The 25,062-nt window shown below is 22.6% G+C and overlaps 10 protein-coding genes across 10 annotated transcripts; 5 read left to right on the top strand and 5 right to left on the bottom strand. All coding sequences in view use genetic code 6, as the record gives it.

Annotated features, from left to right (window-relative positions):
* Positions 1 to 271: 271 nt before the first annotated feature.
* Positions 272 to 1,573, bottom strand: TTHERM_00685860 (zinc finger, C3HC4 type (RING finger) protein; the record flags this gene model as incomplete). The annotated part of the gene is made up of 1 exon (XM_001025188.3): positions 272 to 1,573. One exon carries the CDS (start codon positions 1,571 to 1,573, stop codon positions 272 to 274), a length of 1,302 nt encoding a protein of 433 aa, XP_001025188.1.
* Positions 1,574 to 2,757: 1,184 nt separating this feature from the next.
* TTHERM_00685850 (tetratricopeptide repeat protein) lies at positions 2,758 to 6,957 on the bottom strand (the record flags this gene model as incomplete). The annotated part of the gene is made up of 1 exon (XM_001025187.2): positions 2,758 to 6,957. One exon carries the CDS (start codon positions 6,955 to 6,957, stop codon positions 2,758 to 2,760), a length of 4,200 nt encoding a protein of 1,399 aa, XP_001025187.2.
* Positions 6,958 to 7,898: 941 nt separating this feature from the next.
* Positions 7,899 to 10,777, bottom strand: TTHERM_00685840 (tetratricopeptide repeat protein; the record flags this gene model as incomplete). Its single annotated transcript, XM_001025186.2, has 2 exons — positions 7,899 to 8,044; positions 8,215 to 10,777. The coding sequence occupies 2 exons, from the start codon at positions 10,775 to 10,777 to the stop codon at positions 7,899 to 7,901; spliced, it is 2,709 nt and encodes a 902-aa protein (XP_001025186.2).
* Positions 10,778 to 11,865: 1,088 nt separating this feature from the next.
* Positions 11,866 to 12,867, top strand: TTHERM_00685830 (oxidoreductase, short chain dehydrogenase/reductase family protein; the record flags this gene model as incomplete). Its single annotated transcript, XM_001025185.1, has 1 exon — positions 11,866 to 12,867. The coding sequence occupies one exon, from the start codon at positions 11,866 to 11,868 to the stop codon at positions 12,865 to 12,867; it is 1,002 nt and encodes a 333-aa protein (XP_001025185.1).
* An 839-nt stretch (positions 12,868 to 13,706) lies between these two features.
* TTHERM_00685820 (oxidoreductase, short chain dehydrogenase/reductase family protein) lies at positions 13,707 to 14,723 on the top strand (the record flags this gene model as incomplete). The annotated part of the gene is made up of 1 exon (XM_001025184.1): positions 13,707 to 14,723. The coding sequence occupies one exon, from the start codon at positions 13,707 to 13,709 to the stop codon at positions 14,721 to 14,723; it is 1,017 nt and encodes a 338-aa protein (XP_001025184.1).
* Positions 14,724 to 15,046: 323 nt separating this feature from the next.
* On the bottom strand, positions 15,047 to 16,597 carry TTHERM_000684820 (tRNA (guanine(37)-N1)-methyltransferase, putative; the record flags this gene model as incomplete). Its single annotated transcript, XM_012800314.1, has 3 exons — positions 15,047 to 15,650; positions 15,715 to 16,016; positions 16,181 to 16,597. The coding sequence occupies 3 exons, from the start codon at positions 16,595 to 16,597 to the stop codon at positions 15,047 to 15,049; spliced, it is 1,323 nt and encodes a 440-aa protein (XP_012655768.1).
* Positions 16,598 to 17,014: 417 nt separating this feature from the next.
* On the top strand, positions 17,015 to 17,692 carry TTHERM_00684810 (transmembrane protein, putative; the record flags this gene model as incomplete). The annotated part of the gene is made up of 1 exon (XM_001025182.3): positions 17,015 to 17,692. The coding sequence occupies one exon, from the start codon at positions 17,015 to 17,017 to the stop codon at positions 17,690 to 17,692; it is 678 nt and encodes a 225-aa protein (XP_001025182.3).
* Positions 17,693 to 18,594: 902 nt separating this feature from the next.
* Positions 18,595 to 19,850, top strand: TTHERM_00684790 (ATP synthase F1, delta subunit; the record flags this gene model as incomplete). The annotated part of the gene is made up of 2 exons (XM_001025180.3): positions 18,595 to 18,708; positions 19,305 to 19,850. The coding sequence occupies 2 exons, from the start codon at positions 18,595 to 18,597 to the stop codon at positions 19,848 to 19,850; spliced, it is 660 nt and encodes a 219-aa protein (XP_001025180.2).
* A 1,034-nt stretch (positions 19,851 to 20,884) lies between these two features.
* TTHERM_00684780 (hypothetical protein) lies at positions 20,885 to 22,442 on the top strand (the record flags this gene model as incomplete). The annotated part of the gene is made up of 6 exons (XM_001025179.2): positions 20,885 to 20,887; positions 20,950 to 20,985; positions 21,082 to 21,133; positions 21,206 to 21,282; positions 21,340 to 21,488; positions 21,590 to 22,442. The coding sequence occupies 6 exons, from the start codon at positions 20,885 to 20,887 to the stop codon at positions 22,440 to 22,442; spliced, it is 1,170 nt and encodes a 389-aa protein (XP_001025179.2).
* A 1,784-nt stretch (positions 22,443 to 24,226) lies between these two features.
* On the bottom strand, positions 24,227 to 24,805 carry TTHERM_00684770 (hypothetical protein; the record flags this gene model as incomplete). Its single annotated transcript, XM_001025178.3, has 1 exon — positions 24,227 to 24,805. One exon carries the CDS (start codon positions 24,803 to 24,805, stop codon positions 24,227 to 24,229), a length of 579 nt encoding a protein of 192 aa, XP_001025178.1.
* Between the last annotated feature and the right edge of the window lie 257 nt (positions 24,806 to 25,062).

The raw sequence follows: 25,062 nt of genomic DNA, 5'->3' as shown, positions 1-25,062 counted from the left end.
ATTTTCCTTAATACAGAAATTGTAAGCAAATTTAATAAAAGAAATAGGGAAAGCTTATTATGAAAATACTCAAAATTTTATAATTCAAATCATTTTTTAATTGCAAAATTTGAAGTTTGATTAAAAAGTTTGCTAGCTAGATAACTAGCTAGCTAGCATGCTTATGTTGTGTTTTAACTAAACTGACTAATGACATTTTATATAAAGTTAATAAAAGAAAATGATATTAATATAAAAGTAATTGGTTATAGTATGTTATTTTAGTGTTTTTTCATTGTTTTTTTCTGCACATAGGACAGTCATCTTTCTCCTACATCCATAATTTAATGCATTCATAATGAAAGGCGTGGTTGCATTTAAGATAAGAAACTTTTTCTGCTTCATTTTCGTATTCAAATAAGCAGATTGAACAAGTTTAACCTATTAAATGAGGTAAACTTTTAACAGCAGTGGAACGCAATTATCCAATTTTTATTAGGTAGAAAAGTTATTTAGAAATGACAGAATAAGTTAGTAACAAAAGAATGCTAACGCCATATATTAAAAGGAAAACTACACTTGTGGCAAGAGTAAGCAAAACAAAGCAGAATGGTAAAATCATGGCTAAAGCTGGGATACCTAAGAATAATAATACTCCTAGCTCGTATTCTGGATTTAAATAATTTGTATTGATTTATGCAATATTATAAACGTAAATGATAACAGAAGTTGCTGTAATAAATAACTTGGATCCAAAGTTTTATGTTTCAGTATTGTTTTCTAGTACATTAAATAGAGTGATGTGGTCCTTTTTAGAATTAACTCTGTGGTGAATGATTCCTTGTTCAAATTAAAATAAGTCGTTTTTTACTTTGAGCAAATGTTAATCCTCTTTCTAAGAAGAATCTTCACATTTCTTTAAGTATGATGGCTTGTGACTTTTCTTTTCTTTTGATGAGCGACTAACTCTGTTTCTTCTTTAAATAATAAAATTTTCTTGTAAAAGAGAATCTATTATGGAAAGAGTAGAAATTAATCTCTCATCATTTTGATGTAATGCCTAATTTTCAAGCAAGCCTGCACTATTCTATATTTCTTGATCAAATTATTTTTTTAGAGAATCATCTTTAGCTGATTGTTTTATAATTTCATCCTTTTCTTATTAAAGTATGTGCTTCATTACATTTAACAATTGTCTATCTTCTCCTATGATCTTGTATAGCATATAAATGTATACAGCATTCTAAATAAGAGAAACTACATAGAAGTCAATAATTCCTGATAGGGGATCCTTTGGCATAATTAACTGATTTTGCTATTATTCATTAGTGATAGTCAAATTATTTTAAGAAACATTTTCATTTTACAGGAAACCAAATTAAATCATAACGCACAAGATAATGCTTAATGATGCATGAAATAAGTAAGATTTTTCGATATTAATAACTATTTTAAAGTGCTTAATTATTTATTCTCTGTCTGAGATTGTAGCTTAAATTTACTCTTCCTTGAAATTACTCATCCCTTCTTCATACTCTCTTTGATTTTGTCTTCTATTTATTTCCAATTATAAATGGCTATTATGATCAATCATACTACTATCTTCTACTTACTTCCTTTAGGTTAAATTATATTATAGGATATATGGTACCTATTTTAGTTTTTCAATTATTATTAACGCTATTTTTTATTTTATCTCTATCAACAGTCCTTCTTATTGGCTTATGGTGATAATTACTCTTTTTTAATTATTAATTTTATATTGAATAGGGTTTTAGTTTTATAGAAATTTATTGAATTATTATTTACTTCAATCTAAAAAATATCAAGAAAAAAATATGTGATTTTCACCTTGAAAGTTCAAAAAATTAAAATTGAAAGACAAAAATCAATAAGCTATTGAAATCTTTTTCGTAATCACTCAAGTAAATTAATAATATTATAAACTAATCATCAAGTATTTATTTAAAAATTTTAAATTAATTCCCACATTTTCATAATAAATTTCATTCAAAATACCTTATTTATTTATTGTTTTGAATCAGCAGAGAAATAAATATACATTTTTTATAAAGTAAAAAATAGTTGTTTTTTTAAAAAAACAATATAGTATTGTGAGTTTATATATTATTATAGTATTCTAAATATCTATTTAAATTAATTAATTAAATTATTATGTAATTAAAAAAAGTAACTAAATATTAAGAATTATATGTATTTGTTTGTAAAAATAGTTGTTTTTTTTTAAGATCTTAAAAAGTATGTGTACTTAAAACAATTATATAATGTTAAAATTCTATTATATTAATGAATTAAATTATTATCAAAAGTAATTTCGATGAAAATTTAAATTAGAAATAATTAGAATAAAGTAATTGATATCAATTAAAAAATACTAAGGGCTTTATTTTTTTACATTATTATATCCAAACACATTTTATTTTTACTAATTTAAAATTTAATGATACTTATTTTTACAGTCAATATTTAAAAATATTTGATTTAAAAAGACAAAATATGGAATTATATCCATCTATTTCTAATTTAAAATTTATATAATTAACTCACAGCATATAGATTTATAAAGAACTAAAATTTAGCAAAAAATACTTAAAAATTATATATACTCCATAATATGTTTGAATGTATTCTTATTTACTAATTTATAGGGATATATTAAATGTGAGATTTTTTTTATTTAGAAAACATTCAATCATTAATTAATTAATTATTTTTTTTCATTTTTAACTATAGTTTGAAGTAAGTCCCTAGGATATTTCATATATAATCCTTTTAATTTTTATTACATTTGTCTATATTTTCAAGAATTTCAGCTATGAATGGGTGACTTTCTTTGAAAAATTCTTTTGCTATTTTTAGTGATTCTTCAAATTTATTTTTTGCCATCATTGGATTATTTTAACTTAAGTGGCATAATCCAATGTTATTCAATATTTCAACAAAATTTGGGTGATTTTTTTAGAAAATTCTTTAATTCATCTTTAATGATTAGTCAAATAAATTTAGAGCATTTTGATTATCACCTATTTTCATATAATACCAACCTATCTTACAATACGATTAAGCGATTTCTGAATGATCAGTTTTATGATTTTTTAATCTTATCTCCAATGAATCATTTAAATAATTAAATGATTTTTAAGTTTCGCCTAAGTTTAAGTAGCATATTCCTAAATTGTTTAAATTTGAAGCTATTTACAAGCTTTCTTTACCAGGAGAAATTGATCTGTTCATTTTTAAAGACTCTTCAAAGTAATCAATTGCTTGTGAAAATTTTTTTAAATTTAGGTAGCATAATCCAAGATGGTTGAGAGAAAGAGCAATATCAGGGTTGTTTATATTTTTTTCAAAAATTTTTCTTTTAATATCAAGCGATTTCTGAATATACTCCAATTATTTTTAGTAATCTCTAAGGTATTCATAGCAGACACCTATACATTCATGATTGATTGAAATAGAAAATGGATCTTAATTTTCTATTTTTATTTTTGTTTGGATATCTAGAGATTTATTAAATTTTTCTAAGGCATTGTAAATTTCACCAATATAAAGTTAAAATAATCCTATGCTAGTTAAAGATAAAGCTGCTTCAGGATGATCTTTTTTAAAAATTGTTGAGATAATATTCTCTAATTTATCAAAGTGATTTTTTGCATTGTTAATCTAACCAAGCTTCAAAAGTATTTTTCCAATATTATTATGCAGTGCAGCTACTTATCTATGATTAATTTAATAAATATTTTCAAACTATTCAAGAGACTTTTAAAAATAATCTAAAGATTAAACCAGATTTTCTGTCTAAAAATGGTAAAATCCAAAGCAATTATAAGAATCCCCAAGATCTGGGTGCAATTCTTTGAAAAGTTCCTATCTTATTTTGAGAGCTTATTCAAAATTTGATAAGGAATTTTTAATATCTCCAGTAATTAAATAATATAATCCTAAATCATTAATAGTAGTAGCTAAGTAACAGTTTTTATCTTCATGAAAAATTGACCTTAATATTTATAGGGATTTAAATAAATTCTTATTGGCTTACTTATATTTACTTAGATTCAAGTAACAATATCCAATATTTCTGTGATAAATGCCAGTTCTTTAAAGCTAATCTTTTTAAATATTCTTTGAAATAACTAAAGATTCCTAAAAATTCAAAATAGCCTTTTTATAATCACCTAAAAGACTCCAACATTAAGCAATATTATCTAAAGTCTAAGCTATTTCATTTAAATTTTCATTTACAAACATTCTCCTAATTAATAAAGATTCTTAAAAAGATTGAATGGCATTTTCATATTAACCAATATTAAACTAAGATTTTCCTACATTGAATTAAGATTATGCTATTTCATTTAGTGATTTTGCTGCTATCTCAGAAATAAAAGGGGTTTTTCTCTTTTGTATGCTTTCTTAATACTGGTCAAAGTCTTCTTTGTAGATTTTTTACAACAAAATATTTTTTTTTTCATTGTAGTAAAGTATGATTTCTTAAACAAAAGGAATGTCTTTGTTTTTGTCGTAAGCAAGTATTTCTAAATTTATATCAATACTCTTTATATAGCTTACATAAAATTTTATATTTTAGGAATGTAATAAAATGTTAAAAGCTTTATTATGAAGTTCTAAACAATCTAATCTTTCTTCATTATTTTCAGCAGTGTTCTCTTTGATCAGTTCCTTAAATTTTTATTTTACATCCTTATCTATTTAATTTTTTTGCTCAATCTTTGGCAAAATTTTTTCAAACGTCTTATTTAAAGAATAAATATCAGATTTAAATGTTATTTTATTAGCGTTATCGCTTTTTTCACTATGTTCAACCTCATAAGCTGAAAAGCCATTTGAAAATCCCTTGATATTCACTTAAATATCTCGTTTTTTGATACAAGAAATACCAAAATCACAATACAAATAATCATCATTATAAGAGAAAAGAATATTTGAAGGTTTAATATCCAGGTGCAAAACATTATACATTCTAAGCTATATTAAGCCATCTATTAAATCAAATACAATTTTGAAGAATTTGAAAGATTCAAAACAGGTAACTTAATTTAATTCTTGTAATAAACTATACTTGCACTTTTGCATAATTAAAACATTTATTGAACTTTCTATCTGAAAACTGTCAAGATATTTTACAACCTTAATATTGTATTCAAAGCTACTGATAATCTTTACCTCATCATTAAAAATTTCTTAATCACCATCTTATTTAACTTCTTGAATTTTAATTGCTAAATCTTCATATTATCCAATAGATATTTTTTTGTATCCACTGCATACAAAACCAAATCCACCTTCACCAATTATATCACATAAAAAGTAGTTTTTTTCTTTAAGCGATTTTATTATTTTATCTATTTTATCTCTTTTAAATTTTTTAATTTATTTTGAAAATTTTTCTAATATTTTTTATTTGTTAAAAACTCGGATTTAGTATCTTTATTTTAACTCCTCAATTTAATTGAATTAATTTTCACTTAAAGCAATTAGATATATGCTTTCACATATTTGATATTGATATTAAATTTATTCTATAACTTTGTTTTTATATAAATCTTCAATGACTTCTTAGTCTCTTAAGTACTCATCTTGATCATAAATTATTTTGAAATTCAAGTATTTAACTACTCCTTATATGTAAGTAAATCCTTAAAATTAATCAAAAAATGTTGATTTAGATGTTTAAAGAGTAAGAAAACAATTTTTAGATGTTGTTTCTGTCAATATTTATATTCTACTCTTTTAAAATGAAGGACTTAAATCTTTCATAGAATTAATTTAATAAAAAATATTAGAATTCCATAATAAAATTTGAAAACTTTTATGAGCTTTACTCAATTTTTATAGTATGTTCAAGCTACAGAAATTTAAAGCTATCATATAAATTTAGTCAGTTATTTATTTATAACAAAGTATTTAAATAACATTTTTAGCTTAAAAATATGATAGAAGCAAAATGTAATTTGATAATTCCTTTTTGTCAGGTAAATAAAGAAATTTAAAAGTGATCTATTCCATCTATGAGTTATTAAGAGATTAGAAGCCTTAAAATATATCAATTTTCTCAGCAGAGTAAACAAATTTTTGTAGACAATATGAATTTTAAATCAAACAGTTTAAAATTTCCTGCTGCATAATCTTAAATTAGGAGTTAATTTACTATTCTTATATTATTATTTAAAATTTTTATTTTATCATTTCTTCAGGGTTTTATTCATCTTACTAACAATCTTCTCTTATTTATTCAAATTAATTTTAGCTAAATTACAAATTATTGGTGTTGCATATTTCACTATCCAAATTTATTTATTTAACAAATTGGCATGATTTATTTTATTCTTCTTATTAGCTACAATTTTTTTCATCTTTTTAGTCCTTTACATCTTAGTATTAATTCATTTTTATATCTTTATTTTCACTTTACAAAATATTTTATTCACAATGACTTAACTTACTGATATAATCTTCTAAATCTTAAATTTCATCATTTATAGTTTTCTTTTGAATAATTATTAACTATTTATCTTCAAATTATTTTTCATTCTATTGATCTAAGCATGTAAATTCATTTATAAAATCAACCAAGTTTTTTCTTTTTTCATTATTATTTTCTTTAAATGGTTCTAAATTGGATTCTTAAATAATTTCTTTATGAAAATCTAAAATTTTTCTTTGATTTTCATTTAAAGTTATTTTTGTTTGCTAAGAATTTTCAGTTTTTATCAAACCGCAAATTTATTCTGTTAGATCTATTTTTTTATCAGTTTTATGAATAGATTTGAGTTCGCTCAACTATTCCTTATTTTTAAAGATGTCATAAGTATTAATATTATTTACTTTTTTTAGGGAATTATCTTAAAGATCATTAGTATTGTCATTATGTTACAATGTTTTTAGTTTTTTATCCCTTTTTCTATTTGTTTTATCTCTTTCCATAGCAATTGTTGCCATATATACCTCAATCTTTAGTTATAATAATAAATGAAAAAATGCAATAGTATCAATCATGCTTACATTATTTAGTGATAGGCAGCTAGTTGTAGGACGTAATTTTTTTTAGATATCTATAAAATAGCTTAATGTTGGATATATTATATTTAAATTATTTATAAAATAAATAAAAATTGGGCTTATTTTAAATGATAAACTTTTATATTAGAATATTTAACAAAATACAATTTCGTCACTATTTTAGAATTATAATAGTAAGTATATATCAGATTACAAGATATAAATTTCTTTTATTAAATTAAATTAATTGTTTTTATAATTTTCCTAATTTACTTTTATGAAATTTAAATAATTGTATGCGTGTTAAGTGACGTATTTGTAAATCGTAATATTTTTATAATTCAACAACTAATTATTAGGCAAAAATTTCAGAGAAAAGAATTTATATAATTAACAATCTCACCTAAGTACAAAGACTTAACATTACTACTATAATACTGTAATTTCTTAGTTAAGATAATAGTTCAATCACCTAAAAGCTTATTAGAAATTAAAAAAAAAAGATTTCTTAAATACAGCTCAGAAGAATACCCTAAATTCCATTACAATAGAAGAGTTACAGTATTTAAATATCTCTCTCTATTTTTTAATATATTGTTGGAAAGGAATTAAATTTTTCAGATAATTTTATAAAAATAGATATTCCTTATTTTTAAAAAATTATTTTAGTGTTTTATTTGGCTAAAATTATTAAATTTATTTTTTTATTATAAAAATTGAATTAACTTTTTATTTTTAAACTTGAACAAATTCTATTGTGTTAATATACAAAATATAAATAAATTTTAATTTTAACTTTTTTACAATTAAAAATACTTAAATATTTAAAATTTGAAATTAATTCTTTCTTATATTTTGATAAATTAATTTAGCAATATATTTCAAACATTGTCTGATAAGTTTACAAATTTTCTTAATTCATTTTCATAGACTTCCATTTCTTTATTTAAAGTACTTAAGCAATCTATTTCTTTTTTTAACATTACATATTCTAACTCAGCTACAGTTACTGCTAATTAATCAGATCCTATGTTTATTTAAAGGAAATTAACAAAAGTATTAATATTAAAGAATAAAATATATAAACAAGTTTTTGATAAATTAATGATTAACTAATTTATATAAAAATTAAATCTGTATAAAACTTTTTAATTTACTAAGTTAGAAAAAAGTAAATTTAAAAAAAATAATATTTACTTAAATTGATTTCTGAAAATTCAAGCTCATTAAAATGTTATTTTATCAGATTTTAGGCAACAGAAATTTACTATTTTTTAGCGTGGCTTATAATTTAAACAATAATTAAGTCCTTGTACATCTGTTTAAATCTTTCTGGTACATCAGGATTTTTTGTATTGTATAATGCAATAAATGTTTCAGAAACTTTTAGAGCTTAGTCATATTGTTTCAAAAAAAAGTAGGAAAGTGAAAGATAAAAATTAATTAAGCATATATCATCACTGTTTTAGTTGCCCAATGAGTTAATTAAATTTTCCATATTCAAGTCTAGAAATGAAATAACATACTTATATTATTTATTAGCAAATAAAATTTTTGAGTATAAAATATAATTGTAGTTTATAGTTTTTTAAAGCATAGTAGCTTGCTTTAATTTCTTATAAATAATATCGAGATTTTAATAAAGGCCTAACTTTAATATAGCGATTGTGTAATATTCGAGTATGAGGAAGCTACCAATTTAATTATTTTTTTTATTTAGATAATTTTTTTCAATTATGGATTTTACTTGTTAATAGTCTTTTATCGTTGAATAATAAAAAATTTTTAGCTAAACATATTAACTGATGTTATTGATTTAATTGTAATATGAAAAAAAGAGGTCTTCTTTCCCTAAATAATAGAAAATGTAAGCAGCTTAAACTATAAGTTTTCTTTTAGCTTCTAAATTTAAAGTATTTTATTTTGAGGTAAGACAAGTGTGTAAGTAATTAGCTGCTTATTCATATTATTTAATTGTTTTACAATTTACGTAAATTTCAAGTAAAAGACCTGTTGCATCTATAGGTAATTCTTATTTATTTGCTTCATAAAATTATATTAATAAACTAGTGTAGAGCTTTGTGTTTTCTTTTTTGTACAGAGTCTTACAAATTTGCAAAGTTGATAGGTCATTTTTGTTGATCTTAAACTCATATAAGATAAAATATTCTGCTTCTGGTATGCGATTTATTTTATGAAAATAAGAGAAAAAGAACCTCAGCATTTATTTAAGATAAGGAAATAAAGAAATATACAAATCAATTCTTTTTATTGAAAGTTAAGTGTTATCAGGATAATTTTTTGCTCTATTAAAACAAATTATTTCTTATAAAAATTCATTATTTTATTTGTCATTTTATAGCTTAATCATTTCTTTAAGTTTTTCTATTTCAATTTTGTTAATTGATTTAATTTCATTTTGGAGATATTTGTGCTTTACCTATGGTATGACATTAACTAAACTATCTAGCAGTTCTATGTGATCGATTTCAAAATGATATTAATAAAATGTATTTGAAGATTATTTTAGCTAATTTAGTTCAGAATATTATTCTAGATTCTTTATATTTTTAATATAAAGATCAGTAGTAAGTACTTCATAGAGGGTTTAAAAAAAGAACGTTAAATAAAAATTTAGATTAGCTTTACTATGCATTTAGGCTAGTCTGTAAATAAAAAGAATTCTCCAATCTTTTATGATATCTTATTAATTAATTTAAGTGCCTTTATAGTTAATTGCATCGAATGTATATTTTGATAAATCTATTTTGCCTTCTAAAATAGTATAAGTTTTTAAGTACTACCTTATAATAATTAGACTTGTTAAATATTCATAAACGATACCGAATTAATAAATATAATTGGAATTTTGTGAAAATATTTTCTCAAAAAGTTTAATTGATCTTTTGTAGTTGCGTTGTTTATTAAATAGAATTGAAGCATAATGGAGACACATTTCTTGATCATATTCAATTTTCAAGCATAGATCATAGAATTTGCATGCTTTTTAAAATTTATTGATTTATTCATACTCTTTAGCTAGTAGAAGAAAGGATGTGTGAATATCTTTTAACCAAGATTTATCACTGTTTGTTCCTTTTTTATCTCTTTCTCCATCTAGTTATTTGTGAAAATATTTAATTGCTTTTTCACTATCTTTGAGTGATGAATATACAATACCAATCTACCTAAATATTTTATTTTACTAGCAAAATCCTTCGCTATCATTTAACACACACATAAAGTAAAATTCTAAAGCTTTTTGGTAGTTTTGATTGTGCAAAAAAGAATTAGCCTCATTCAAATATTTAGTTAACTGTTTTTAATCTACCTACATCACAACTATATTTGAATCAATTCCTTAATTTCTACTTTCAACTATTCCAATATGGTTTTAAATATCTTAATTAGTCAACTCTTAAAATATTTCATATTTTAGATTTCTCAATTCTTAATACAATTCTTGTTCACCTTACATCCAGCTCTGATATTCCTAAAGAAAAATTTAATTTTATAAATCTTCAATACTATTTTTTTGAGTACTCATCTTAAGAATTTCGAAATCATCATTATTATAATCATCTTCAACTCCCAAAGCATCTACTTTTTCCTCTAAGCTAGAACTCTTTTTTTTTAAGGAAGAAAAGTATGAAAGAACTGAAACTTAATTGTGAAGCCCTATAAATTTTGAAGCGCTTAATTTCTATTGTTAAAGACTACTCAAAATTCTCTATTTTATTAAGGCTTTTACCACAAACATGATTGATTATATATTTGTATGAACTTTTCTAGAATATAAGATACAAATTTTTGCAAAAATGAAATGATTATCAAAAAAATTTTAAATTTATAATTAACAAATAAACTAATTAATTGTCTTTAAAAATTGGCATAGAATAAATTAATTAAATAAAAATATATTAAAATATTATTTTTAGAATTATATTTAATATTTGTTATTTTGCAAAAACTAATCTTTAACATTTTAATTTTAAATCAAGATTTTTATTTCATAATAATAAATCAAATATATCTTTGGTCTATTTTATCAATAATCAAAATTTGATGATATGTCTGTCTTTTAATTTAAGCAAAATAAAACTATTAAAAATTTAAATATTAAAAATTTTTTCTAATTTTTTTTAATTTTATTAATTTTTAGAAAAATATTTTTAAATTTTAAAAAAATATAAAAATAGACAAAGGCATTCTAAAAGCAATTATAGTTTTAACTTTCAGTCTAAAATGATCAAAAATTACAAAAATTTATGTAAGATTAAAAAAAACACCAGCTGAATAATTTTCTAGAAGATTATACTGAAATTAGAATATAATAATATAGTTTACTGATTTTAAAAAATCATTTAAATTTATTTTATATCAATATTTTTGGAGCTTATTTATTACAAAAATATTTTATTGAGATAAAATTTTACTAAAAATGAGTTTTTACTTTTTGAGAATTGGTGGTTTATGGAACTTTAGATTAAAAGATAATATTCTAAAGAATCTTTTTTATATTTTTTGAGAAAATTTCCAGGGAATCTTACATTTAGTTTGTTATTTAAGCTTATTTGCAAATTTCTTTTATTCAAGTTTCTCTTTTTGAGTCAAAATAAAAAGTCTTTTACAAAAAATTAATAAATAACTTTCTGATAATAAAAAACTTTTTGATAACACAAATTATAAAATTTGAATTCCTAATATATCAAAAATGATTATTAGAAATACTTGTAAACAAGGAAATTAAAGTTGATATTTTAGCTTAAATACTTCCAGGATATTCATAAGAAAGCAAAAATCAAATAAATAATTTAGTACAATTTAAAATAGAAAACTAAAAAAATTATGACTTTAGAATCTGAAACAGTTTTATCAAACTCTTCAAGTCTTTGTTCATACTAGATTTATTTAGAAGTTGCTGTTTTTGTTTTACTTTTAGCACTATTTAAGAAATGGATTAATGGTGGAACAGTAACAAAAAGAAGAGATTTAACTAATGAAGTAATTATTGTCACTGGAGGTAATTCAGGAATCGGATTTGAAACTTGTAAAGATTTGGTTAAAAATGGAGCAAGAGTAATCTTAGCTACAAGAAATGAATAAAGAGGTTAGAGAGCTGTTGATGAACTGAATAAGATAAGACCTAACTCTACTGAGTTTATGAAGTTGGATTTAGGTGATTTAACTTCTGTTAGGTTATTTGCAAACGAATTCAAGAGCAAGTACAACAAATTAAATTGCCTAATCAATAATGCTGGAATAGCTGCTATTAGTAAAAGAATTTTAACTAAAGATGGTTTTGAAAGTTAAATTGGAACTAATCATTTCGGACATTTCTTACTTACTCACTTACTATTTGATGTTTTAAAATCAACTCCACAATTTAGAGTAATCAACGTCTCTTCAAGATCTCATATCCGTTTTTGTATAAATCTTGATGACATTAATTTCGAAAGAACTCCTTATTATAGGTTTGTAGCTTATTCAGCCAGCAAAATTGCCAATATTCTCTTTACTTAATAGCTTTAAAAGAACATCCAAGATAAAAATTTAAATGGAAAAACTGTAAGTCTTCACCCTGGTGCAGTGAAAACAGAAATAGGCTCACATTTTAGCTACTATAAGCTCGTTTATCCATTTATTCTTCCATTTGCTTTGTTATTCCTAAAAAGTCCTAAAGCTGGTGCTTAAACTACTTTGCAATGTGTTTATGAAGACTTTAATAAGTTAGAAGGAGGTAAATATTATGTAGACTGTAAAGTTACACCCACAGCCAACAAAGAAAATATAACTCCATAAAATGCACAAAAGTTATGGGATTTATCTGTAAAATTACTTAAATTATGAAAAACCATTCATTTATGCTTATGTTTTTTGTTACATATTTAAACTGTAAAAGTAGTTTTAATAATTTTTTACTAATTAAATGAAAATAATTTATTCTTATTGATTTTATTTATTGGAAATTAATAAATGTCTAAAATAAAAATTTATTGAAACTATCAAATTTCATTTGAAAAAAGTATCAAAAAAGAAATTTGTAAAAAATTGTAAAAAGCTATTCAAATATAATGACTTTTGAAAAACCAAAAAAATTTAAATCAACATCACTTTAAATTATTATTTTTAGCTTTCGAAAAAATATTATAAAATTACATTGAAAAATTTTTAATATTTGTTTTTAAATATTTATATTAATTATTTTTTTATTAACTAACAAAATTTAGATAATCGTTTTTAGTATACAAAATATTTTAGTTTTAATGAATACACTGTTATTTGTAAAAAAGTAAAAACTCTTCACTTTTGTGGGTTTTTTTATCTATTTATTGTTTTATTTATTCATAGACTATTTCAGATTTATTAATTTTTTCTAATTTTCGATTAGAAGATTATTTTAATTGTAGTTAAACTGATTTTACATTTCATAAGATTTGCAAATATCAGATTTTTACAGTCTTTATTTTTTTTATCTTAATATTTACATTGTTAACATATGAAGTTGAATAACCTTCTTAGAATAACTTTTTCCTGAATTTATTAGATGTATTGTTCTTTTTTTAGAATTAGTAAAAACGCAAATTAATATTTATTAAAAAGTAATCTATTAAAAAAAGTATTATTATTTTTTTAAATTTAATTAAGAAGCAAATCTTTTAAGAAGAAATCAATCTAAAAATTGTGATATGAATCAAGAAACAGACACTCATTCAATCGAATCTTCTCATTCTTGCTGCTGTTCCATGTATTATTATGGAGCAGCTGTTGTATTTATACTTCTAATTACCGTTAAGAATTGGGTTAATGGTGGTAAAGTTTCAAAGCGCAGAGATTTATCAAATGAAGTGATCATTGTAACTGGTGGAAATTCAGGAATAGGTTTCGAGACATGTAAAGATTTAGTTAGAAATGGCGCTAAAGTTATCTTAGCTACTAGAAATGAATAAAGGGGATAGAACGCAATTAAAGAATTAAATAAAATAAGGCCTAACTCTTCTGAATTCATGAAATTAGATTTGAGTGATTTAACCTCTATAAGATTGTTTGCTAACGAATTTAAAAGTAAGTATAACAAATTAAATTGCCTCATCAACAACGCTGGTATCATGGCTATCTCTACACGTGTTTTAACAAAAGATGGCTTTGAAAGTCAAATAGGAACCAACCATTTCGGACACTTTTTGCTAACTAACCTTCTTTTTGATGTATTAAAGCAAACACCTTAATTTAGAATAATTAATGTTTCATCAAGAGCTCATATCCGCAATACCATCAATTTAGATGATATTAATTTTAGTAATACACCTTACTAAAAATTCTATGCTTACTCTGCAAGTAAAATTGCCAATATACTTTTCACTCAAGAGCTTTAGAAGAAGTTTGATGCTAAAAAAATAAATGGAAAAGCTATGTGCCTTCATCCAGGAGTTGTTAGAACTGAACTGGCATCTCATTTCCCTTACTACAATATTGTATATCCTATATTATATCCTATTGCTTTGCTTCTTTTAAAAAGTCCAGAAGCTGGAGCTTAAACTACCTTGCAATGTGTCCATGAAGATTTCAGTAAATTAGAATCTGGTAAATATTATGTTGACTGCAAGGTTCACCCTACAGGCAATAAAACAGCTTTAACTACTTAAAATGCAGAAAGACTTTGGGATATGTCAGTCAAATTAGTTAAATTAGATTAAAGTATTTGAAGAGTTTAATATTTATTTTAAAAATTAGTTTCATTTTGTATAATTTGTTTAGTTAATTTACATAAATTTAAAAAAAATTTTTAACATGTTATTGTTGAATTAAATAAAATTAATTTTTAATAAAATATAAATTTTTTATAAATTAAATGGTTTCAAATTTTAAATAATTAATTTAATTATAAGGAGTAAAGGAACTAATGATAATTTTATAAAATAATTTAATTGATTAAAAATATTTTTATTAAATTAAAATGCTGCTTGCTTATTTATATATATTCTAACCTTAAATATAACATTAAATTTTAGTATATTAGTTTGAATAATCAATCTTTTTTAATTTTTTTGGTTGCATTTTTGCCAAAGTCCTTGACAATGGGATATGACTCTGCTTCTCTTTCAGGAGTTACATATGTATAGCCTTTAGAAGGCTCATCGTTGGCATCTTCTACGCTTAATTTAAATGAAATACAAAACATTTTTTTGGTTGCAGTAACATTTTTGATGATATTAAAATGTTCAATATGCTCTTTCTTGAAATGAGGAAGAATTTATTTAGCTCTCTCTTCAATTAGCTATTTACATTCGTCTTCTTCTTCTCCAGAAACAAATCCTGTTGCATGGATCATTGGTAGATTATTTTCATTCCAAACTTCTGGGCTACCCTTTTTAAGCAAACCTTAGAATACATCACAAAACTCAATATTGTCAACAGGTAAATTCATGTAAACATGATCAAAATGATGGAATTCAGAAGGATATTTTTTATATTCTTCTTTACTAACTAAGATATCGACTACTTTACGAGCATCATTATTAAAGCATAAAGTTTTATCTTCAACGTTATTTTTTTCTCTATTGATTAGTAAATAATCATAGCAGTGAGGATTAAGATCGTTGCAGATAACCTTGCATCCCATTTTAGCAGCTCTTAATTTATTAACAAATATAATAGATAAATAAAAATATTAATAAATTAAAATATGTAAAATACCTGATTGCTAATGGTCCAACACCACAAAAAAGATCCAATACTGTTTCGTTAGGCTTAATAAGTTTCAATACTCTATCTCTTTCAGTTTAAAGTCTACTGCAAAAGTATACTTTTTCAAAGTCTAACTTAAAAATACATTTATCTTCTTTATGTTCAGTTTCAAGTTTATTTTCTCCTGCCATAATTTCTAACTCAGGAGTTCTGTATACATTGTGTAATTTATCTAATTTATTAACTACAGTCTTTATATTTTTAAACTTTTCAATTATTACTTGACCAATCAAATGCTTATAGGGGTATTACTATATTTATTATTTTTAAAAAATAAATTAATTTTTTTTGTTTAGATAATATTTTTGAGATTAATCAAAAACATTTTAAAAAGCAAACAATTTTTTATTTCATAAATCTACCAAAAAAATTTTTTTGTTTTTAATAAATTTTTTTTTCTATGTAAAAAAATTACCTATGGTTTTAAGTTAAAGTGAGCAATGTGACCTACAGTTTCATATCCAGTAGGTACTCCAATTTCAGCAGGTATTATTTTTTCTAAAATTTCATTGACAGGAATGTTATCGAATCCGATATTTACTTCATAATCTACAATTTCTAATCCAAAGTCTTAAACCTTTTTTTTTAAGGCTTCTGGCCATTTTGAATCAAAAGAATCTTTCTTCAAGCATTCTTGCAATAGAATGAGTTTTAAATTATTGTCAACTCCCTTCTCATTTTTAAATGGAACAATTCTTTTGACATTTTATATATCTAAGAACTAATCTTTGACTCCATTCATAACTTCATTAATTTGCTTATTCTCAACCTTGAGAGCACTAACCTTAATAACTTTATTGTAATCTTCTTTAACTAAATGTTCAGGAATCATCCTTGCTAATGTACTAAAGAATCGCTTCAAAATTTCTAATTCAAATTTAAGTTTGTAAAAATTATATTACAGTCTTTTAAGATATTTATTCTTTTTATAAAGTTTGTATATTGTGGATAGTTTGATATATTAAATTAAGATTATATTATTAGTTCACCTGCTTTTTTAATTGATTCTATTTTATTCTGAAAGAAAGTAGACTATACAAATCTTAAAAAATTTATATGTATTTATATATATCTAAAATTAACCAAAAAATTTTAATTCTAATAAAAATAAAATCGATTGAATTGTTCTATGAAATCGATTAAATAATTGATCAAAAATTCAATTTATTGAAAATTTTAATTGACATAAAAATATTATTTTGAACAAAAAATAAGCAACCTGCAACATTTAAATCTGACAATTTTGCTAATGAAAAAACATTTTATTACTTAACTTATTGTTTATGGGTTTTTTATTGCTATTTTGACGATGAGTTCAATTGAAATAGTGCTAAGCAATAATTTCATCAGCACATTTAACAATTATTTGATGTATAAAAAGATCATATTATTTAAGTTGACTGGAGATGAAACAATAGTTAAACCTTTAATTAATGTTGGAATTCTATTTAATTGGGTTTTTATTTGTTTGACTGTATTGGATTTGCTACTTTATGCCTTTTAAAATCACATGAGTAAAAAATATAATCCTTTTGTTACTATATTTTCTACAATATAGTTTATAGCTTTTACTGTAAAAATTGTTTTGTATGCTGCTTGGGCTAGCTAAAATAGTAGTTAATACACTCCTTATACACAAAATTAAACTTTTTGCAAATAATTAAATATAATAGTTAACAAGCAAGCTTAATAAACAATGTGCAGCTTTGCTGATGAGTGGATTTATTTTATTTAGTTGATATTTCCTTACACTTTAGGTTTCATTTTGATATATTGTTTATTCTTATCTATCCTTTTCAAGTCTCAAAAGTATGCACAAGAAAGTCTTATTAAAAAAAATGAAATTCATGATTTCAACAATTAAGGATCATTTAATATGTCAGAAAAGTTTTTAGTATCCCCATAAGCGAGATCTTATTCGAATTGACAAATAATCAAACATAAATTATGCTACTTCAATTAAATATTTGTTTAAAAAAATGTTTCTGTCCAAAATCACAAAAACAGAAATTATTGTAAAAAAAATATAAATTTTAAATTTCTAAAATTAAATAAAGAAAAAGCCTATGATTGATTTATATTGTATTAAATTAAAAATAAAAATAATTATTGTACTGTATTGTATTGTATTATATTGTATCAATTAGTTTTTAAATCTAATTATGAAATGAATATTGAATAAATAATTAAAATTTAAAATAATTTTGAAGAATATTTTAGATTTATTAATGAATTAAAATACTTTTTAATAAAATGCTTTTTTTAAATAAAATTAGATTTAAAGAGGAGATAAATTTTTAAATTGTTTATGAAAGAATCTCCATATCATATCTTTATATTTAATGGAGAAGATATTATTTATTTTTAAAGGATACTCATGCATTTTAAAGGATATTTAGAATGAAATAAAAAGACTTATAAGGATATTTCTATGATTTGGGTTCTTCCATTTAAACGCAAAATATTGTTTATTGGAAAAAGAATATGAAAAGGAATGAAGAAAATGAATTAGCAAGTCAAGATGCATGAAATTCTATTTAGTTAGTGTTAGTTTATAAATAATATCCTTGTAAATTTTAATTTGTAAGAAAATGAAAGCAAAAATAAAAATATGAAAAGAAGAAAATAAAAGCAAGTATTGATGAGATAAATGAAAGAAAAAATCTTAATATATTTTGAAGAAGAAAAGAAGGAAAGAAAAAAGATAAAAATCAAACATCATTTGTAAATATTCAGAAAAAGAAGGAGAAGAATAATTTTCATTTGAGAAACAATCATAAATAAATTAAATAAAATAAAAAGTAAAGCAAAATCTTCATTATAATAATCATGTAGGTTATTCGTAAGCACTTGGCTCAAAAGGGTTTATTCAACCCCTTCTTGTTCAACCGTTTTTCTACTCAACAAGATATTACTAGTGTCCCCGGTGACAAGCCCCCTGCCGTAATCAACAATCAATTTAGTTTTGTTAAAATGAATAAAAAAATAAATCTGCCACCACCTCATTCTTTTAATATTTCGATGAAATCATCTTCTTTAATATTTATTCTAATCAGAAAAATCATTGCAATAAGCGCTAAGAAAGAACTTACAAAATTTAGGACATTAATAGTTTTAACTCAATATCTCAGCTAGGTGCCATGATTAATAATATTAATATATTTTAAGGAACGATAAAAGTTAAGCTAAGCAAGAAAATTCAAGAAATAACTCAAAATTTTAGAAATAATCAAATTATCAACATAGTGAAAAGAAATTTAGGAATTAGAAATTAAAAAAAGCACTATATTGGCAACATTTACAAAATAATCTATTGCAAATGCTGAACATTATTTTTCATTTTAGGGATAATAAATAAAAGAAAGATAAAAATTCAAAAATACTTCTGTTTAAAACTTAAATTTTTTGATGTAGGTGGTATAAATAAAGAATTCTAATAAAAATAACATGTTTTGATTTTGTCTTTGTTATAATTTATTAATTATGATTGAATGTTAAATTTGCAATATTAAATAATGAATATAATTGTATAAAAAAAGATTGAAGATAGCATTCACGGTAAATATGCTGGTGTCTTGTTCTCCAGTGCTTCTTCCAATAAGTCTTTAAACAAAGTTGCTGAAGATATGAAATACTTTAATCAATTATACAAGGAAAGTGAAGTCTTCAAGAGTTTCTTAAATAACGTTTCCCTTAAGAGAAACCAATAAAGAGATATTATTTCTGCTTTGGGCAAGACTAATTTCAACCCTGCTACTAACAACTTGTTAGAAACCTTGATTGAAAACAAGAGATTAGATTCTCTTCCCAAGATTGCTGAAAAATATATGGATTACTACAGAATTTTGAACAAGTAAGAATCTATCACTATTATTTCTGCCTAAGAATTAACTGCTGCTGAAAAGTAAAAGGTTGAATAAGGTTTGAAGAAGGGTAACGCCAATGTTTAATTCACAGTTGTCTATCAAGTCGACCCTGCTATTTTGGGTGGTCTTCAAATGTACTCTGGTAACAACTTCTTGGATTGCTCTCTTCTTTCTCGTGTTAACAAACTTAAGACCGAAATCGCTAAGATCTCTTTCTGAGCATGATTAAATGTTGCTTATTTACGAAGCCTAATAAGTTGCATTCATGAATATCATAGCATTCGAATCTCAATGCTTTTCTAAATACGTTTTCATACACAGCAGTCAAGTAGATAAAGCTAAAAAAAAGCTCTTCAACAAACTCCAAATTGAAAAATTAAACTTTTTAACATTTAGATTATTACAACACCTTATTCATGTGTATTAAAGTGTGTGAAAGCTATCTTTAGATAAATTTATGTATGTGCTTATCTTTAAATATTCAATATTCAACTTAATTTTTTCTCCCAAAAATGAGTATGACTTATCTAAATATCTATCTATCTATATAAAACTTTCAACAACATATCAAACATTCCTAAATTTTGAATTTAAAACTTATAAAAATATTATATTTATTTATAGATTCAGGACTTTATTTATTTAAAAAATGAATATTTTCAGTTATTCAAATTTTTAAATTGTAATTAATTGATTCATTTTTCTATACAAATATTTTAATTTTTTTATATAGAAGCTAATACTAATAAAAACTGCTTAACATTTAACAGTATTTTCAATCTTGATTATATTTTTAAAAATAAAATTAAAATTTTGTTGAAAGAGAAATGATCACAAATATTCAATATTTTTAAATAAATTGAAAAGAGATATCAGTAAGTAGTTAAAATTCCATTTTTATTTAATTTTTCTTTTTTTAATAAAAAGCTGTCAAATAAATTAGAAAACATTAAAGTGTTGATTTGCATATTACTAATTTCATATTAAATTTTTCATTAAATAATGTTTATTTTTTACTGTTTCTATTTGAAAGGAATCCTACTTTGAACTATAAGAAAAATATTAATATTGGTTAAGAATTAATTGTTATAAAATTAAGGTTTGCATCATTTAAAGAAATAGATTTTCAATTTTTCAAAAATTTCAAAAAAAAGTGTGATTAAAGTCTTGTAGGGTATTAGATTTGCGTATTAAAAGCAACTTAATAGTATTTATAAGCAATAAGTGTTTGATAATTTATAAGTAAACAGACTATGGTATGAAATAATTGCTGTATTTTTCATCTCTAATGCAATTCTTTTTAAATTATTATAAATAGAGTTTTTAAGCTTCAGATTCAGCTTTTGTAGGATTAGTATGGATTTATGATGAAAACATTATAGCACAAATTAATATAATAAACATTAAATTATTTTATTAAATAACTTATGTGTTTTTGTAAATTATATAGGGTCCAATTCCTTTGAGAGATAACTAAATGTAAAGTCCAGACTAGTTCGAAGGTAATTTTAGAATTTAAACTACTAATTAAATGAAACTAATAACTTAGCTAACTTTATCTTAAATTCTAACAGATATTTTGAGAAAAATGAAAAATTAGCAAGAATAAAATAAGATACAGCAAAAAGAGAAGGAACTAAAAGATTAAAAAGTATTTTCTTTAACTTTAAAAATGCTTAATAATTACTATCTTTTATAATTTTAAAAGAACTTGCTTTAGCAGAGAGAGTAAGTAAAAAGATTGATAGAAAAAAATAGCAATAAGAATTTCACTTATGACTATGATGGGAAAATAATTATAGCTAAAAAAGGGAGCTCAAAAAATATTGTAAATCAAGAAAACACAGTAGGTGTATCGTAATTATTACATAAATAGTCATAGTTACTGATTAAATATTAGCTACTTGACAAATATCTTAATAAAATTGATTTTAAATTTTTTTATTTATTTCTTATAGATATAAAATTGGCACAACTACCAACGTAGTCAAAAAAATTAATGTAGAATAACCACAGCAAGTCATACCTAAAATTATTTAAGGAAAAGACCAATAGCTTTAAGTAAAAAACTCAGGTTCAAATATTCATTCTTAGAACTCTTCATAATCTAATTAGTTTTAAAGTGATCTCACAAATTAACCTAACTCATATGAAATGATGCTTGAAAATATTAAGCCTTCGCAGGGAGTTATATTTAAAGGAGCAAAAGGAGAGGTAAAGACTGGTGAAGGCTATAGCAATTAATAATCTTAGTTTGATTTTTATGATACTTAAAAAAATCCAAATGATATAAAAAGAATGACTAAAAAAGACTATGAGGAATTTATAAAAACTTCAGGAAATTATTCAAGAAACGACACATACAAGCCAAGAAGGTATACAACAAACAATCTAAACCAAAATAAAATAGACAATAATTTTGAAGATATTCTTGATGGAATAAATTATTCTTAAATACAACCTATTGAAGAACAAACTGAGGAAGAAAATTAAACACATCAAGATAAAGGATTTCTATAAAACAATTTAATTAAGGGAGTTTCTCCTCTGACATAAAATAAAAGCAGCTTTAAACTTGCTGGATTTAATTCTATTTAGAGATAGAGCTCTGATAGAGTTAATAATAAATAAAATATTTAAATTTTTGATAACCCTTATGGAGTACCTTAATAAAATGTTAATTATTAATCAATAAATAGAGGTAGTACTATTTTTAAAAATTCATCTTAAATTTAATAGCCTAAAAAAAATAAGGCTGGAAATATTTAAGTTGCAGATTAAGAAAAGCTAAGAAATATGCTTTTAAACTGATTTTATGAAAAAGTAAAAAAAATAATTAAATAAAGTAATTTATTAAATTAATTATTTTTTTTATAAATGAATTAAATTATAAATAAATAAATAAATTACTTTACCAAGTTGCCTAATATCGATTTGGTAAATGAAGAATAATTAAATTAATAATAAGCATAATTATTTACCAATATAAAAACTAGTTTAATATTATGAAGAATAATAGGAAGAAATATAAAATTTATTAATTAATTAAACTAAATTTATTTAAAATATCTTTGTTTTATATTTTATTTAGTAAAATAAATTGCTATCAAATAATCAATCAAGCATTTTTTAAATATTATTTTAGATATTATTTATTTTTTATTATATACTAATGAACAAATTATAACCACAATCTTGACAAACTTTTTAAATGATATTCAAATATTTATTTTCAAAATATATGTAATAAGTAAGTTAATAAATAAATAAGATTAGTGTTTTTTTCTCTTGAAAATTTTAGCTTTAATATTAACTATATTTTATTTATATTATTTAATTATTTGTTTTTATTGGTTTTTTTATTTTGTGTTTATTTTCTTTATTATTTAATTTATTTATTTATTTTTATTTATTTATTTATTTATTTTATTTATATTTATATTTTTTATTTTTATTCATTTTTAAATTTTAATTTGTTTTTATTAAATTTTATTATTTATCTTAAATTCTATCGCAATCAGATTCTCAAGCAGCAGGCAAATCAAATCTATTTTTTTTAAAAAATATTTTTATATATTAAGAGTCTAATAGAAAATTTAGATCAATCGATCTGAGAGATTATTGCTGATTTATTGATTTTTTTGAAAATACATATGCAAATCAACTATTAGAAAAATTCTAATAGATGTTTGTCATATAATCTAAGTATGATTAGTATTATAGATTTAATAAATAAATCTAAAATATTTTATAAAAACTTATTGGAAATCTAAAAAGGCCAATGGATTTTGGTGTTTAAAAACTTTTTTACTAATATCTAATCATAACTCGATTTACTTTTTTTCTTTTTCTTTTGTTTTTTAAAAAAATTAATTACAAAATTTTCCCCTTGTCAAAGAAAATAAATATTGAATGAATAAATAAATAACATTTAATTTAAATAAATTTTTATTATTGTTTTTCCCCAAGTTGTACATATATATAAATTAGATATTTAATTAAAAAGAAAATAAAATTATCTTTTATAGCAAATGAGAAAACAAAGATTTGAATCAAATTAGCAAGCTTAATTGATAAATTAAGAAATAATTAATTTGTTTTCTATTCTCTATTAATACAAACAATTCAAAAATATTTAATTATTAATTATCAGATTAGATTCATAAAAATGATATAAAATTGAAATTTTTTAAATTATCATTTAAAATTTACTTTATATAATATGAAAAATGGATAGATGATACTCTCTATAGTTTTGTTAATATTAAGTATCAGTCAGTGTTCATTTCAATTAAAATAAAATCATTTATAAAAATGAATATATAGCTTATTCACTAAAATATTTTATCTTTCAAAAGCAAAAAATACTTGCAATTATGGTTTAGTTTAAAAGGTGAGCTTTATCTCATTTTCTTTTTGTTGATTAAAATGACGATTGCTGTAGAAATATTAATAATTTTTGATTTAATTATTATTTTATTTAGGTTTATAAAAAAGGTATAGATAGTAATTAATTATCTTAATAGTTATCCAGAAATACATCACATATACTATATATAAATATTATGGATTTTTAAGAAATAATTGTTTTTATATCACTTTCTGTGAATATGGAATGTTCCGTGGTGACCACCAGTTTACCAGCTACCTTGGAAATCGTCTTAAGTATGCTTGCCTTTATAGGTAACTTTGTGTTTTCCAACATATTGCTTCACAAGGTGGAGTTCGTCACCAACAAATTCACCACTCCATATAGAAGATCCTACTTCATCATGACCAAATCCAAATGCTCTTCTGTTATCATCGAAGCCAAAGTAGGCAACCATTTTGTGATCAGAGCCATGTTAGTTGTAAGTTCCTTCCCAAATTTCAGCTTGAACTTCCAATCTAAATGCATCATGCAAGTTGTTTAGTTTCCAAGTACCCTTGATAACTCTGTCTTCCAAAGCACCTTCATAAACAACACAGTGTTTACCAACGTATTGCTTGTTAAAGTGAACTTTTCCATCGGCAGCAATCTTACCATCAATTACGAAATTTCCTACTGTATCATGACCTTCAGTATGAATAGTACCATCAGTGGTCAAATGTAATGCAGCAAGGTCCATCTTGTGCTCAGATCCATTTTAGGTATAATAACCGTGTATCTTAACTACAATTTCTTGATTCTACATTCTTTTTTAATTTAATAATCTATCTTTTTTTTATTGTTAATTAATTTATTATCAAAAATCAACTAATTACTGGTGCTTTTCAATCAATTTTTACAATCAAAATCTTTGTAAAATTCGTTTTTAAAAAACACTCTAATTTAGAGAATGATAGAAAATAAAATTTTTATAATGAATATCTTAAATTATTCTACTGAATCATATTTTTTTCTTCTTTAAATAAGTTTTTTAATAGATAGATAGATACTCACTTGAATCTA

This window comes from Tetrahymena thermophila (assembly GCF_000189635.1).
Source record: "Tetrahymena thermophila SB210 genomic scaffold scf_8254365, whole genome shotgun sequence".
Taxonomy (NCBI): Eukaryota; Ciliophora; class Oligohymenophorea; order Hymenostomatida; family Tetrahymenidae; genus Tetrahymena; species Tetrahymena thermophila.
Note: the sequence above shows the minus strand (reverse complement) of the source record. Positions and strands in the feature narration are given on the sequence as shown.